Source organism: Sciurus carolinensis, chromosome 5, assembly GCF_902686445.1.
Source record: "Sciurus carolinensis chromosome 5, mSciCar1.2, whole genome shotgun sequence".
NCBI classification, from domain to species: domain Eukaryota; kingdom Metazoa; phylum Chordata; class Mammalia; order Rodentia; family Sciuridae; genus Sciurus; species Sciurus carolinensis.
The window spans coordinates 40,220,567-40,238,591 of record NC_062217.1 but is presented as its reverse complement, the minus strand read 5'-3'; the positions used below and the strand labels follow the sequence as shown (position 1 = coordinate 40,238,591).

General features: G+C 32.5%; 1 protein-coding gene across 2 annotated transcripts in view; it reads left to right on the top strand.

The window, feature by feature from the left end:
- The window catches only part of Rb1 (RB transcriptional corepressor 1), a 156,188-nt gene that overhangs the window by 35,253 nt on the left and 102,910 nt on the right, over nt 1-18,025 (top strand). For both annotated transcript variants that reach the window (XM_047553463.1, XM_047553464.1), the window contains 5 exons: nt 5,398-5,436; nt 7,121-7,188; nt 10,231-10,341; nt 13,022-13,164; nt 15,450-15,527. In XM_047553463.1, the coding sequence (XP_047409419.1) occupies nt 5,398-5,436; nt 7,121-7,188; nt 10,231-10,341; nt 13,022-13,164; nt 15,450-15,527 (439 nt within the window). The remainder of the gene's footprint in view (nt 1-5,397; nt 5,437-7,120; nt 7,189-10,230; nt 10,342-13,021; nt 13,165-15,449; nt 15,528-18,025) is intronic.

The window sequence follows — 18,025 nt, the reverse complement described above, 5'->3', positions numbered from 1 at the left end:
CATATAATGGGGGGTGGGAGGGGCTAGCATTAGATTTAGGGTTAGGTTTAGAGTTAGGCTAAGGAGAGCGGTAAGAATGAAGGAAAGAAGGACTGTGTAGAGGGAAAAGAGGGGTGGGAGGGGTGGGGGGGAGGGGAAAAATAAAATAAACATCATTACCCTATGTAAACGTAAAAAAAATAAAAAAATAAAAAATAAAAAAAATAAAAAAAAATAAAAAAAAAAAGAGGACAAGAATGGAAGGTGAAAAAAAAAAAAAAAGAATGGAAGGTGAAATTCAAGTTAGCAAACTAGCATTAATCCAAATGAGAGATGATTCAGAATAGAATGGAAATGGTGGTAGTAAAAAGTAGTCTGGGGCTGGGGAGATAGCTCAGCTGGTAGAGTGCTTGCCTCGCAAGCACAAGGCCCTGAGTTCGATCCCCAGTACCAAAAAAAAAAAAGTAGTCTGATTCTGGATATATTTTGAAGGTAGAAAAAGCAGAACTCTGTAATGGAAGATTTTTACTTGTTATAGGAGTGTAATATAAGAGTTTCTTAGTTGATTTCCCTGTCTCTAATCTTGTCCCATTCAGTTTATTTTCAACAGCAACCACAGTGAGCTTACTAAAATGAGAATCAGATCATGTCACTCATGCTCCTAAACTTCCACTGGCTCGTTTCACTCAATTTGATAGATGTTTGCATTTGAGATATTATGAAACCAAATGAAGATATTGAGTAGGCAATCAGATACAAAAGTCAAGTTCAGGAGAGAGGTCTAAACTATATACAGTTTGGTGGTTGTTGGCATAATAGATAGTATGTCAAGCTATGAGACAGGATGATATCATCTAAGAGTGAGTTTAGATAGAGGATGGAAGAGGACCAGGACTAAGCCCTGTGGTATCCAAAATTAAAAAGTGCTTAACAAAAAAAAAAAAAAAAAAAAAAGGCAAATTCCATACATTGTAGGAGTTGTAGAGTAGGAAAAGACTTTTAATAACATGTTTTTACCCTCAGAGCTTATCTGTTTTCTTGTCCCTTAATGGTCCCTCTCTGTCTTATTTCCCCCTGAGAGATTTTTTTCTCCCTCTTCCTAAGGGGAAAACGACAAAGTCTTCTCAGTCTTCTTATAGCTGCCTATATATGGATATTGATCCTACTTATCCCTAAAGGTTATAAAATCTCTACCTGCTTGAGCTAAAGGGGATGATTGAAGGTGCAAACTCTGTCTGGGATGAGTTGAAAACAGAGAGATCACCAGCTTAACTTGGAAACCAGTGAAACCTGGAAGACACAAATCTTATAAGCATGTTAAAAAGGCAAGGCCCCCAAATCAGAAATAGGATGTTGGGGACTAACCCTAAAAGTGGTAGAAGGTAGGTAAGATTAGGTAGTATTTGTTGTTTGCCTTCCATAGATCCTTATTATATTTTTATAGCTATAAGGTTTCAAACCTTTTATATTTTCCTAATGTTAAACTCTTGCTTGTCCTGAAGTGTTAACCCAAATCTAACAGGTAGAGTTTAAGAGTGGACAAATCCTTTCCCCTTCTGTTAAGAAAAAATCTAATGCTTTCCTATTTTTGACCACAGTAATGGCCAAGGAATTTAGTGAGCTATAGGCTAGTCAGTGTGTCTTATCTTCTCTTCTCTATTCTTCTCTTCTCTTTTTTTTTTTCTCTCTCTCCCTGCCCTTTCCTTCTCCCTCCTTCTCTCTCTCTGTCTCTCTATAGGGCCTAGTTCAGCCTTAGTTAAACTTTTAGTGTTATTTCATAGTAAATAAGCTGTCTCAGGGAGTAAGCAATGCTACTTCCTCTATAGTCCCTGCAAGAGTCTGTCTTATAGCATGTTTAAATATATACTGGGATTCTGGATTTTGTTATAGCTTGTTATCTATGTAGGTATTCCCAAATCAGTTTAGAGGCCTCATTAACTGTGCTGCTATTGTTCTCAAGCTGTTTGGTCATTTTTGAGTCACAGCATGTATCTATTTGTAGAAATAGGCTACTGGTCCTGGGATGGGTCCCAACTTTGGAATTAAGATCCCTAAAGTCAAATCCAGCCTTTTATGTATGACTTTTATCCCTGTAATAACACATTTGCTTTTGATTATACTTCCCCCACTGGGCATTTAAAATAAATAACCCTTACATTTGCCCAAAATCAGCCTTTTCCGTTCTTACTATTAAGGTCAATTGAGGCTCCTCAGGGATTATATTTTAGGGCCTTGGGAGGAGTCTCTTGTCTCCCTTTGTTTTTTCCTCTACCAGTTGTGCTGTCTGCCTGGATGGGTGAGGGTCTTAACTAGCCATGTGATTTCCCTTTGGAAATGTTAGGGACATTTTCCTCTCTAATTATCCTTCTCTTCACAGACTTTACATTGGTTGGCTCCTAGTCTCTAGGGTCTTTGAGATCACCCTGAGAGGGAATTTGGGTGACTTACCAGAGTTCCAGGGCCCTTTAGAGGAATTTTGTTGTCCCCTGGGTCCTGGCTGACCTTGGAGGGCCAAAGTATTGACTGCCCTTGTTATTCTCTTGATTTTGGCCTCAATGTCTCAGTTTGCTGAACACCTACAAGGCCAGTTACTTTTATCCCATTACATAATATTAAATGATATAAATAAATCCCCATCCAATTATGTCTTTTAGAATGAATGAAATGTTGAGAAAATGAAGTAGAGGGTTGAGGTTGTGGCTCAGTGGTAGAGCACTTGCCTAGCAAGTGTAAGGCACTGGGTTCAATTCTCAGCACCACATATACATAAATAAAATAAAGGTTCATTGACAACTAAAAAATTATTTTAAAAAATGAAGTAGAATATACTAGTTTGCAGATGTACTGCCTGAGTGAAGTGTCCAATCTTGTGATTATCATAGTGATGCTGCTTGGAGTGCAGTGTTTGGGCATATCTAATTATTTTTGTTTAAAGATGATCATTATAATACAATTATAATGCATGCAAATATAAACTTGAAGAAGACTGTCCCTATAAAAAAATTTAGTTTGGAATACACCAGCTTGGTAAAATATTCTCCTAAACTTTGCATTTAGAAGACTGGTATACTTGGGAAAGTACTTTTAACATACAAAGAAGACAGTAGTAAGTATCATAGCTACACGGAAGTCCTTTTTATATATTAATCTAGCCTTTACTTTTGAAGTGAAATTTAAAATTCATAGCTCATTAGGGATAGCTATAATTTTATGACTTTGCCTTTAGCACATCTTCTTAGGTTAAGAGTGCTGACAAAAATCAAATAGCTTTATACTTCTTATAAGTTTAGGAAACAGTACAATATATTTCCTACCTGATAGGGCCGCTCGTGTATACAATAATAAAACACTGATTCGGTCAATGCATACAGTGGCAGGAATGCCAAAAGTTTTATTGACATTTTGTATGTTGAAGGCCCAGATATGCTGCATATTGTATTAAAGAGCACTGATCAGTTACCTTGCATATATTAGACTTGTACAACTTTAACTATACAAACTTTGCATAACATTTAGACAAACCTCAAATACAGTTGTGTGCATATCTTTAAACACATAGGGTGTCAAATATATTCTAGTAATTTAATAATCTGGTTCATTTAACCAGATCTATAATGTGATTAAGATTTTAAAACAAATGCTTGAATAAACCTTAATCCTCTGAAATCTTAGAAAGTAATGAAAACCTAGAAGTCAGCAGAAAACACATGAAATTATCTTGATAAAGCACAAAAATCTCTGCTCTTTAAGCCAGCTCCCTGAAAATGTTATCCAAAGCAGATCAATACTTCAAGAAAACCCTGTTGATTCTAATGTAGAGAAATAGATTCTGACCTCACATTATTGCACCAAATTCTGATCCTAGAAAATCCTTTCAATAACTTTCAAGTTATAGCCTATCAGTCACATGTAAGCCTCCTTCTACCATACCTGCCTTTTCACAAACTCTCTGCAGTCCACCTAGACCCTGTATAACTTGTTTGCATCTTTAGCTCCTGTTCTGTCTTTCTTTTTCCCATCTTGGAAGAGTCTAGTCATTTTATTTTAGGACAGAATTTTTGCTTTATCATACTAAATCCATGTTCATCTGAAAGCATTCCCTTTTCCTTTTAACCTTCCTTACCAAAAATACATCTCCATACCTATAACTTTCTTTTATTTCTTTTTATGCACTGGTTTCCTTCTGCTTTAACATTTTAAAGCAGTTTTACAAAAGCTCTGAATTTAGACAAATTGCTCCTTAATGTGACAATATGCTTTATGTTTTCTATAGTTTTAAAATCAAAACACAGCTTAAAAGCTTGCATATAGAATTACCTATGTTAATTAGAGTTTTAACTCTTGGGAACTGTTTGTTTTAATGAATCAGACCCAAGAAGAAAGCAATTTTGAACTGTTTCCTATATCAACTGCTTATGAAAACACATTTAATAATCCTAAACATAATCCTGATTGGCTTTGCAGCTCTCAAGCTAGGCAAAAGTATATGCTGGAAATTTTAAAGACATCTTTTATCTTGCCAACATATTGTGCAGTGGGCAAAGTATTAAATTATATACCTTAAGCTAGTCAGAAGGATAACTGTAGTGCAGATTTTGTAGGGGGAAAAACAGTGAAGAAGACAATATTAAATTGTGTTTAAAGGATAAATAGAAATTTACCAGGCAGAATGGCAGGTGGGGATGGGGAATGGGACTGAACATGCTAGGCAGAGTTAGCATGTATACAAAGCCCAAGTAATAGCAGGAGGTACTTTGATATTGCTCATGCCTGAAAGTTAGGAAGGGATCACTACTTTGGTAGGGAGTTTGGACTTTGCACCACAGGCAATGGAAAGTCATTCAGTGGTTTTTTTAAACTGGCACGTGGCATAGTCAGATTTGGTCTTAAAAGACCACTCAGGCCTTTGTAATACAGATTTAAAATTTTTATTTTCTTTTCATATGAGATAATTTAGCCTTAACTTTACTGGCCTTGGGTCAACAGGGATTTTTTTTTTTTCTGTCTTATTTGTACCTTTTTCTGAAGAGTAATTGGGAAGATAAACTGTAATACCAAAGCCTGTTTATTACAGGGTAGACTATATATGTGACTATTAGTTAAATAGTCATTATTTATGACCCGATCTGAGATTCTAACCAGATCATCAATTATAAAATACATTTTGAGTTAAAAAAAAAAGCATATTGGATCCAGTCTTTTTCTCATTAGATATTACTGTGATTTGAAATGTCACAAATTAGGAAAATTGCTTTGTTTCATAATGCTATACATATTTTTGTTTTCAAAATGTGTACTACTTAAAGTAAGGTGAATAAAGTATGATAGCATTGCTATGATTTCTGTATTATGAAAATATTTTTAAAATAACTTTTTAAAAAATACCACAATGTTAACAAAATTATTTCTTCCTTTTAGGACATGTGAACATATATACTTGAAACAACCCAGCAGTTCGTAAGTAGTTTAGAGCATATTTTGTTTGTTTGTTTGTTTGTTTTTTTAAAAGGTTTTTCTGGAATAGTCTCAGACATATTGACAAAATTAAGATTATTTTGATTGATGATAGTGTCATGGGAGAAGAAGTCTCTGAAAAAGGTCCAAGGAGTTCCCAGAGAGAAGGGGGAACTTGACTCAGCACCAGTGGGGTTCATGGCATACGTGACTGAAAAGAATGTCAGCATGTGTCAGTCAAAGGCACACACAGAGGTTTATTTAGGAAGATATTCAGAAGTTTATTTAGATACGTATTCAAGGGAGAATGTGAGAGTTGCAAGAAAAATGCCTTTGGGGTAAAGCAAGAAGTATGTATTCAAGGGAGAATGCGGGTTATCTCTAGAGGAAGAGAAGGCAATCCCTTGAAGGATGGATGTTAATATTTATAGAGGAACATGTTCTGGGGGCTGGATTAGATGTGGAACTAGGGTAGAATTACATAATTTCAGGCTAGTTTTCCCTGTACTTATGCATTGCCCTCATGTTACAAGGACATGGATTAGGGGCATCTGGCCAAGGGCATGTTGCTCAGGAGTTGCAGTTGTCATGTCAGTGGTTTATGGGCACTTTCTCTGAGACTCAGAATCTCTCCCTTTATCCCCAAGTTCCTATCTTAATAGCATATAAGTTAAGGACACAAAGTCCTATGTAGATATTTTATCCTATAAAAAAATATATGCCTTGTGCTACAAAGGAGAACTAATAAGGTAGAAATTGATTCAGTGCAACATATTGCCAACCTTGAGGAAAAAATCCAGTTCATTGATTAAATCTTTATTGATGGTCTCTCACAGATACTTTATTAACAAGACAGCATAATTTTTGCATATGAATAAATATGAAGATTTGTATTAAAATTCCCAAATTATTTTTTAAATTTATAATGCATGCCCTAACAGTATATCCATGTGAAACTCCAGAGATTTTCTTTGGAAGCGAATGAGTAGGATAGAAGGTATCCTGCCCCACTGAAGTAAAGTATTGAAGATGACTGATATAAAGGGAAATTGTATATCTATTAATTAATTGATAAGTGTCTAATAATTACAACAAGTGAATGTCTTTGGAAAAATTATCAAGGCTAAGTTTTAAATTGGCAAATTGGAGTCATGTAAACCTTCATTTTTCTGCTTACAGTGTTGATTTTAATTAGAAAACAAAGAGCAAACAAGTATTAAAATAAACCAAGTATATTATATCATATATATATAAAATATATATTATATATATAAAATATTTTTTAGTTGTAGATGGACACAATACCTTTATTTAATTAATTTTTTTTTATGTGTGACTGAGGACTGAACCCATTGCCTCACACATGCCAGGCAAGCACTGTACCACTGAACCGCGACCCCAGCCCACCTTTGTATATTTTTAAATTACAATTCAGATATTCAGTAGTTTCTTTACAAAGCATATGCTGTTTTATGGGCTAAATATAATATCTTGGTAGAGATACCAAATGAATTGAGATAAATAAGAGTTCAGGTATCAGTTGTGCACTGAAAATGGATCCGTATTCTTTTATGCATTTAATTCAGGTCTGTAATTTAAAGCAAAACAAAACAAACCACTCCAAAGGTATAGTTGAAAAACTTAGTCACTGTTAAAATTTTTTTCCTGCTTTCTATTTATTTACTAGGATATCTACTGAAATAAGTTCTGTGTTGGTGCTAAAAGTTTCTTGGATCACGTTTTTACTAGCAAAAGGTAAATTCACTATGTTTATTACATGCTGATGTTTCAAATGCAGTAATGAAATTGGTGTTCTTGTGGATAAAGTGCAAAAACTTTTATTCACATAATATACTCCCTACTTCATTCTTAGCATAGATTATTAACTGCTACAACTTCTTGTAATAATAGTAATGGAAACACCTTTGAAATTTTTTGTAACATTCCTTCCTTCTTTCCTTCCTTTTTTTTTTTTCCTCCTGTGCTAGGGATTGAACCCAGGGCTCTTATGCATGCTAGACAAGCGCTCTGAGCTACACTCCAGCCCTCTCTTCTTTTTTATAGTAAGGATTTACTGTCTTATAAAAATGATATTCGCTTATGATAAATAATTTAAACAATACAGTAAGGTACAAAGAAAAATCATCAAAAATCTCAAGAATAACCATCATTAAAATTATATGATTATTATTCCAGGTATATCTTTGTATATATTTTGATAAAAACAATGAGTAGATTAGTGCATTCACAAACATACAATTTTCTAAAAATGGGATCACACTATAGTGCAGTCTTTAAAATAGAAACTCTAATTTTATTCAAATTATACAGAAGAAAAGATAAATGGAAATTGTTGCCTAAATTAGGTGTTTTGTCACTTTGGTGTTATTTCTTAAAATATTTCTCTGAAATTTATGAAAAAGTGTCATGAAAAAAAGTAAGGTTGGAATTTTTATTTTCTTTGTATTTTGGTTTGAAGCAATATATATTAATGCATTTTGAAGAAGAATGTTAGTATTCTCACTTGTCCTACCAACCTTCTGTCTCCCCACTTTCAGAATAGCTAATTTTATTGTTATTTCATTATCAAAGATTGTAACATTTGTATTCTGCCTATAATTATAATTGTTACACTTCGTTTGTCTCAGTTTTGTGTTTACATGGATCCTAAGTTTACCATAATTCCTTTATTATAGCTTTTCAATTTCTATTCTTTATTCTGATTCATTTCTTAGCTGGTTAGATTATACCATTGAGGATTTTTTTAAGTAGGCCTTTTTTTTTTCTCTCAGACCCTGTTTTTGGGCATTAAATAAACAGTGTTGTTGTCAAATTTGAGGTTAGCTTAATTTTCCCCTCTATTAGTTCCTAAATACTTGAAGAATTCTGTTTATTTTTTTTTTTTTTACTCTCTCTTTGTTTTTTAACTTGAGGGTTAATATTTTTACTAGGATGTCTCTTGATTTTTATTATTCTGCATTAATTTTTCTCAGAACACCGTGTTCCTTTTTAAATTAGAGATTGTGTTGTTTTCAGAGAAACCTTACTAAACTGTATTTTAGAATATTCCAAATTATTCTCTTTTGTTTCAGATACATTTACTGTCTTGCATTGGATTTTTTTTTGTCTTCCATGTTTACTATCTTCTCCCATTTTATTCAAATCTTATGTCTTTTTCTTGTGTGTTGACTGTTTTTAATCTCAAGTTTTTCTTCTGTTTTCAGCTAAATTGTTTTTGTAACAGTGTTATTGACTTTTAGTTTTTTTCTTAACTTGTCCAGTCCCTTATTTTTATATAATTTGAATTCATTAGGTTATTAGTGCAAGAACTCATAGGTCATTTTATTTTTTAGATTCTCTTCCACATTGGATTCTCTGATTTTTTTCTCTTTCTGTAATGTGATTTTACTTTTTTCTTTTCTAGAATATGTTTGCATAATAATTGTGTTTTTGTCCCTTATCTTGCTGGGGCAACCCTGACTTGATATTGTTTCCTCTGATATAGTATGAGTGAATTTCCCTTTAGTCACCTTGCATTTTATCTGTGACATGTTTGTGTTCCCCAAAGAATTATAGTAAGCCATCAGGTATTTTTATTATACCTACTTTTATTCAGAAGGTAAGGAAGACAGTAGAGAATTCATCTGGAGTGATGTGAGCCTTTGTTTTTTTGAGTTTTTGTTAGAATGTATATAATTCCTTTTTCTAAAACAGGATTGTGTTGGGATTCATATTGATCCCACTTGAGTGCAGCATACAGGAATCTTTATCAACTGACTATAGTCGTTTGTTTCTTCCATTTTACCCTTTTCTTAACAATTTCTAATCCTTTCAAGTCAGAAGAAGAAAAAGATGAAGATTCCCTCTGAGTTACCGTCAGATTATATATTGGTACTTGCACTTAACCAATACATTTTTACCCTTTCATTTTTATTAGATATTGGAGAAGAAAGATTCTCTGATCTGACTTCATTCTACTATTTTTACCTAGAAGTGCTTGATAACAGTCTTCACCTCTGTGATATTTCTGAATAACTTCTTAGTGTATTGTGAACCTTTTCACATCATACCTCAATATCTAGAAAACTTTCTTAATTCTGATTACCAATTTTCTCACATATTTTCTGTTCTATCAATATTTGTTGGGATTACTCCTAGTTTAGCATATACCCAGAAGAAAGAAAGTGCTCTTTTAGAAATATTAGAGTCATAAGAAAGTATGCAAATCATATTTAGCTACACTGTTTTTCTCAGGCATCTATTATATGTAGTTATTTCCTCGTATCCTTCTACTATATATGTAGTGTATTAAATTTTAGGATTTTGTGCTGGATAATTATGTATAGATAACCTTACAGTTATATATTAATTTTGTTATTTCTTAATAGCCTTTGCAATATTTTGGAGGTGGATAGAATTGAAAATACATGAGGTTTCATAAATCATTTGGATTAAAAATTAGCATATACCATACTTCAAAATTATTTTCAGAAGTAATAGTATAGCTTGTAACAATAAGTTTTATAAAAGCAAAATGCAAAATTACTTTAAATGTAAGGAATTAATTATAGTAATAATACTTAAGTGTAAAATTCTCAAGGTAGATAATACTAATTCATAATTTCATAATTATATATATATGTCCATTAAATGACTGATTTTTTTTGAAAAGAAAAATAGTTTTTATCATGCTTCTAGTGATTATAAAATGAATAAATATATGAATACCCACAATTCTGTTACTTAAGCTATCAATTTCTAACTTTCCTTAAAAATGTGAATCTTTTTTATTTTCAGGAGAAGTATTACAAATGGAAGATGATCTGGTGATCTCATTTCAGTTAATGCTATGTGTGCTTGACTATTTTATCAAACTTTCACCTCCTGCACTGCTCAAAGAACCATATAGTAAGTTTCTTAAGTAATTTAAACTCCTCCTTTATCTTCAGCGGTTGTTTATTGAATGTCTAGTAGGTTTAGTGTGGTTCTAAACTGAAAGGGTGATAAAAAATAAATCAGCTGTGGACTCTGTCCTTATGTTAGTCAACTTTCTATTACTCTAACAAATACCCAAGATAATCAACTTAATAGAGAAGAAAAGTTTATTTTAGATTACAATTTTGGAGGTTCTAGTCCATGATCACTTGGCCCTGTTGCTTTGGACCTGTGGCAAGGTGGCATATCATGGCAGAGACTCATGGTGGAGCAAAACTGTTCTCTTCATGGTGGGAGACTGAGAGATAAAGGGTGGAATCCTACTCTTCTCTTCAAGGGTATGCCCCCATTGATCTTAAGACCTCTAACTATGTCCCACCTTTTGAGTCCTGTTGCGTTCCCCACTGTCTAGTTTTTGCTGATCATAGATACACAGATTTTCATCATCTCCCAATAGCAACAAGCTGGGGCCAGACCTTTGACATCTGGGTCTTTGGAGGACATTCCATATCTGAACTATACGCAGCTCTCAGGTAGTATAAATTATAGAAGGAAAGATAAGAGATGTTAAGCACCTAATCAGAGAATGTGGTAGAAATGATCTGGGAGAAAAAAAAGGAAGTGCTATCGTAGCTCAGGAGATAATGAGAACTTTTCTCTGAAAGACCAAAAAATATAGAAGAGGTGATATTTGAAATGAGTGTTGAAGAATAAGTAGTTAAGATTAGGTTGAAGAAGTTAGGGAAGGGTATTCTCAGTAAAGAAGAGCAAGAGGCTATTATCTATGGGATTCTAGAATCATTTATTTACTATAGGAAAATATAAACTTAACTAGGTCTGGACTGATTCTTTGCTCCTAAAATGATGAAAGTGTTAATACTAAAAATGATAGATGACAGATCAAAACATTTAAGTCTCAAAGTTTTATTGAAGTGACTGAAAGACTGAGCCTTAATTAATCTTTGTTAATAATAACAATGGAAAAATGAAGTGTGGAGTAGAATATGTTCAATATGTTTTGAACATGATTTGGTAGAGGAGACAGGAAACTTCATTTAGCAGAATTGAAACAATGGGAGTAAACAAAGGGAGAAAGTTTCAAAATTATGTATAGAAAACAACAAATATACTTCAAATTTCCCCCAACTTTTTAAACTTCCTTTAGCTGTCTTCACTTATTTTTCAGTGTTATAACTTTAGTAAGTTGATGTCATGTGTTAACTTAGGTTGACATCTTTGTTCTTTTGGATAATTCAAAGCTACATTTAATTCTCTTAAGTGCTGTGTTTATTAGAAACCAGGATAAGATATTGAATTGACTGAGTTTGGTAAATTTTTAATTCGTTTTGTTATGGAGAATTTCAGATGAATACAAAAGTAGACAGTAGTGTAAGTTTCCATATACTTATTAGTTAAGAGCTTCAACAGATCCTGGAACCAGTCTATTGTCCCTTCCCCTGACCAGTTCCCCCAGCTTTATTTTGAAGCATATCTTTGAATACCTTATCATTTCAGTGTGAATCTTTAAAAGGTAATTGGTTTTTAAAATGCATAATGCATAATGATAATTACCATTATCATCATATCTAAAAACTAGTAATGATTTTTTAATATCACCAAGTATCTGTTAAATATACATACTTTTTATCTCATAACTGTAATTTAAACTTTTTTTGTAGATTGGCTGAATCAGAATATAAGTAAGATCTACACTTTGTGATTGGTTGATACTCCTTTCAAAATTTCTTCTTCCAGGCTGGAGATGTTGTTTAGTGGTAGAGAGCATGAAGGCCTGAGTTCAATCTATGACAACAAATGAAAAAAAGAGAAAGTTCCTCCTCCATTTTTCTCTTATTTTTTCCTCATAATTTGTTTATTAAACCAGAGTGATAGAATGTGTGCTTAGCATTCACAAAGCCTTGCGTTCACTCCCAGCACCAACATAAATAAACAAACAAACAATCAATCATGTTGGAGTCCTGTTGAGTTTCCCACAGTCTAGTTTTTGCTGATCTTATCCTATGGTACATGTTCTTGTGTGTTCTCAGTTTCTTGTCAGTTGTCTAGAAGCAATAAGTACTTTTTATACTTAATCATCTGAAATCTTTTTAGTAGCTGAACCTATATTCAGTTTCAATCAGTAGTGCCCAGAATAATCCAGGGGAGTTTTTGAAAAATCACAGTTTATTTTCATACAATTTAATTTATGAAATTTGTTTTTTAAAAGTATCATAATTTACTAAAACTTTTAAAATTTGTTTTTGTATTAGAAATTGAATCTGTAAATATTTGCTCATTATTTTTAGGACTGTAAGATAGAAAACACTTTTTCCTCTTGCATACTGGGTAGGATACACTTAGAATTAGTTTATAAATTGGATGTTTCTCTGGCCTTCTCTGTTTATGGGACCATAGGTGTTTTCCAGTTTTTTGGGGGGATGTTTGGGGAAAAATAGGGATGGCAAAAACTCCTGTCAGTATATAACTTAAAAGATATCTAATAAATAAGATGAAATTGTTATTCTTACAATGCAGGCTAATAAATAGAATGTTCACAAGATTACTTCTGACTTTCCTAGTTACAATAAGAATACTTCACTGTTTTATTCAATGGAATGTGTAATTTTTCTTACCTAATTTATCATTTTTACAGAAACAGCTGTAATACCCATTAATGGTTCACCTCGAACACCCAGACGAGGTCAAAACAGGAGTGCACGGATAGCAAAACAACTAGAAAATGATACAAGAATTATTGAAGTTCTCTGTAAAGAACATGAATGTAATATAGATGAGGTAATTTCACTTCATGCTTTCGTTAAACAGTTAAAGTAGATTTAGATATAAGTTCTTCCTAACAGCGTATACTTCTTTTGTGGTGAGCATGCTTTTTTTGATTAGTGCCAACTCTTTTTTCCAATAGCAACATATTTTAGAAAAAAATTATTTTTCCTGTATAGTAACTTTGCTTTTAAAAGAGTAGCTCCTCCACTCTGGAATCACTGAAATGTATATCATCAAGATAATAGTTTTCAAATGTATTTTTTCTTTGATTCCACTGAGGTTACTAGTACTCCTAATGGTTTAAAATGCCTTGCCAAGAAAACCTTGGTGTTTTAGTTTAGTGATAAGTTATATTAACATTAAATTTCCCTTCAGCCTTACATAACTAGTCTCTTTCCAAACATTATTACAAAACATTATCTTAATGGTTGGTATAGAATATATATTCATCGCAGAATGACTTCCAGAGACTAATAGTTCATTATTAATAGAATCTACATTAGAGTTTGGGGCTCCTGGAACCAGGACTACTTTAACTTTACTGGCCTATTTCTCTCTGTTACATTGCCCACAATTCAATACTACCAGAGAGTAGTGTGAAATATGTTGCTTTTTAAAAATTTCTCCTACAACACTGGAAAGGAATAGGTTTTTATGCTCCCAAAATCTAGTTTAAGGATTAGAATGATTTCTCAAGATATCTGAGTTTTAGCATTGTAGTTCTTATTAACTTCAACAGATATATATGTGTATGTAGATATATCAACTTTGTAAAAAAATATATATGTATCTATACTTTTCTAGAATCACAGTTTATCTTTGCAAAAGCTGACAAGTGTGCAGTTTGAAATATTTCTTTTTCCTCTAGTTCTGTTGCTTATTCATGAGATAACGAATGATGGTAAATGTAGTTTTCTAATTCCACATTGTTAATTCTCTGGAGTTCATAACTACTTGTAAATTTTCATTTTTAGAATTAGGATTAAATCATTTTTTAACTTTACATTCTGAAGAACTTTTTCTTAGAATTTAAAATCTTCATAGTTATGATGGAAATATAGTTAACTAAAAGCTTTGTGGTGTTTTAATTAATTGATACTGGATTATCTTTTTTTTTTTTTTTTTTTTTTTTTTTTGGTACTGGGTATTGAACTCAGGGCACTTGACCACTGAGCCACATCCCCAACCCTATTTTGTATTTTGTTTAGAGACAGGGTCTCACTGAGTTGCTTAGTGCCTCACTTTTTGCCGAGGCTAGCTTTGAACTCATGGTCCTCCTGCCTCAACCTCTCTAGTCATTGGGATTATAAGTGTGTGCTACCGTGACTGACCCAGTACTGGATTATCTAAATGTGATTATTTCAATGTAGCATATATGGCTATGTAACTATTGGTTATTCATACTAATTGGTTAATTATTCTTATATTGTAAACATTCTAAGTAAGTGGAAATTAATTAGAAACAAAGCTGATAAATATTTTAGAGAGTTAATCCTTAAATCTTATTTGTGAAGTATAAGATAGGGACTGATATTAAATTATTTTCTCCTTAATAAATGTAGATTCCAAGTTTGGAAAAGGAAGTTAAATAAAGAAAAGCAAGTTGTTTAAAGTTAGAACATATTTCAGGTTTAGAATATAATTCCAGGTTTTTTGAGTGCAGTTTTTTTAAATCCATGTTATTAACTGTAGGGTTCTTTTTCATGAAACAATGCATATTTCCAAAAAATATTTTAATTTGATTTTGAAATGAATTATTGGGTATTATTTTTGTGTGTGAAGTTAATTATTTTCTTAGATTTATACTTAAAAATTGCCTTGCTATCTTCTTAGCAGACATCAAATGACCCTAGTGTGAAATGACCCAAAACACTTTGGGAAAAAATCAGAAACAATATAAAGAAGTGAAGAGGGGTGCCTTTGATGATAGATTAGATTTTAATTCTGGCTCTGCCACTTTACAGTTGTGCAGCTTTGGTCAAGTTGTTTAGTTTGTTTGAATGCCATCTTTTTTGTCATATGTTAAATGTGAAATATTGAAATTCTTTTTAATGCCTTCTTTTCCAGTAGTTTCCATTACAATAACAGTTTTCTACTTACCTCCATTTTAGGACCTAGAATCTGGTTCACATATATTAAAAAGTAAATAAATGAATTAATTATAAATAAATATCATTAGCTTGAATGTATATCATTTATTAAATGTGAGTAAATACTTTCATTCTAGTGTTAATAGTGACAAATTGAATTTAATTTTGTTTTATATTTTAATGTTATATCATAACTATCTTTTTCAGGTGAAAAATGTTTATTTCAAAAATTTTATACCTTTTATGAATTCTCTTGGAATTGTAGCTTCTAATGGACTTCCAGAGGTAATCTGAAAGAAAATTTAATAGAAAATTAGTATGTTTTGAGTCTTTGGGGAGGGAGGGAGGATAGTATCTATAAGTTTCTTATGATCAATTCAAATGTTTTTTTGCCCAAAGAAAGGCATCTAAGTAGAATTGTGCAATTTTTTTGTGGTGATTAAAAAATACTTTTGAAAACCTATTCAAATATGTAAGTAAGCATCATTTCATGGTTTATACTAGAAATTGATCTATACTGAAATTTTTTGAAAATCAGTCTAGCTTTTCAATTTCTAAATGCCATTAAATATCTAAATATGCACAAATTTAATTGTTTGCTTTGCTAGACATTCTTAAACATAGGATCCACCATTCAAACATTATTGGCATTACTGTAACATGGAACATCTGCTTTGAGCATCTTTAAAAGCTACTTTAAAATAAATATGGTTGAAATGACTGATTATATTGCAGAAATATTTTACCTTACTGGTGAACCATTCATCTGTTTCTTTTTACATTTGCCACTAATGTCTTCTCCCTGAGAATAGAACATTTGAGAACTATGGATGTTAAGGTGAACTATGTGATAAAAAGGCAGCTTTGTTAAATGATAAATAATCAGAAATAAAGCAGTGTTTAATTTTTATTTTTTCCCTCTTTCTACCTTTTTTAATTGGTGCATTATAGTTTTTCATAATGTTCAGAATTGTTACATATTTATACATGCACATAATATTAACAATATAATTTGACCAGTATAACTCCCAAGTACTCCCCCCCAACCCCGCTACTCCCCTACTGATCTCTCTTTGATTTTCGTGAGATCCACTCCCTGCCTACCTTTCTTTTCCTCTTTTCTCTCTAACTTACACAAATGAGAGAAAATATATGACCTTGACCTTCTGAGTGACTTATTTCACCTAACATAATGGTCCTAAGTTCCACAGATTTTCCTGCAAAGAACATAATTTCATTTTCATTTGTGGCTGAATAAAACTCCATTGTGTATATGTACCACATTGTTTTAATTCAGTCATGGTGGACACCCAGGCTGGTTTTATAGTTTAACTTTTTGAATTGTGCTGCTATGAACATGGGTATGCATGTATCACTGTAGTATGGTGACTTTTAATTCTTTAGGATAAATACCAAGGAGTGGGATAACTGGGTCATGGGGAACCTCCATACTGATTTTAATCGAGTGGAAATCCTACCAACAGTGTTATAGTGGTCCTTTTTCTCCACATCCTCCCCAGTATTTATTTTTATTTGTATTCTTGATTGTCATTCTGACTGGTGTGAGATGGAATCTCAGCGTTGTTTTGATTTTCATTTCCCTAATTGCTAATGACGTTGAGCATTTTTTCATATATTTGTTGGCTGTTCGTATTTCTTCTTTTGAGAAGTGTCTGTTTAATTCATTTGCCCATTTATTTATTCGTTTATTTCGTTTGTTGATGTAAAGTTTTTTGAGCTTCTTATATAAGATATTAGTCCTTTATTAGAAGAGTAGCTAGCACAGATTTTTCTCCTACTCCGTTAGTTCTTTCTTCACATTCCTAATCTAATTGTTTCCTTTGCTGTGCAGAAGCTTTTTATTTTGATGCCATCCCATTTATTAACATTGGCATTATTTCATGAGTTTTAGATGTCTTATTGAGAAAGTTGTTGCCTGTGCCTATATGCCAGAATGTTCAACCTGTTTTCTTCTAGGAGTTGCATAGTATCTGATCTATTTCCTATGTCTTTGATCTTTTTTTTTTTTTTTTTTCTTTTTTCCTTTCTTTTTTTTTTCTTTTTTGGTACCTGGGATTGAACTCAGGGACACACAACCACTGAGCTGAATCCCCAGCCCTTTTTTGTATTTTATTTAGAGACAGTCTCACTGAGTTGCTTAGCACCTTGCCATTGCTGAGGCTGGCTTTGAACTTGTGATCCTCCTGTCTCAACCTCCCAAGCTACTGGGACTACAGGCATGTGCCACTGCACCCAGCTCTTTGATCCATTTTGAGTTGATTTTTGTTCAAGGTGAAAGATGGGCTAGTTTTATTCTTCTATATATGGATAACCAGTTTTCTCAGCAGCATTTGTTAAGACTTTTTTTCTCCAATGTTCTTGGCAGCTTTGTCAAGGATCAGATGACTATAGATGTGTGGATTTGTCTTTGTGTCTTCTGTTCTATACCATTGGTCTATGTGACTGTTTTTATGTTAGTACCTTGCTGTTTTTGTTATTTTAGTTGTATACTATAATTTGAAGTTAGGTATTATGATGATGCTTCAGCATTGTTTTTTTGACTTAGAATTGCTTTGTCTATTGTGGGTCTCTTATTCTTCTAAATGAATTTTAGGACTGTTTTTTCCTAGTTCTGTAGTATTTTGGTGGTAATTAGATTGATTCTGTATATTGCTTTTGTTAGTATGACCATTCTAAAAAATTAATTCTGCCTATCCATGAACATGGGAAGTCTTTCCATCCTCTAAGGTCTTCTTTAGTTTCTTCCTTTACTATTCTATAGT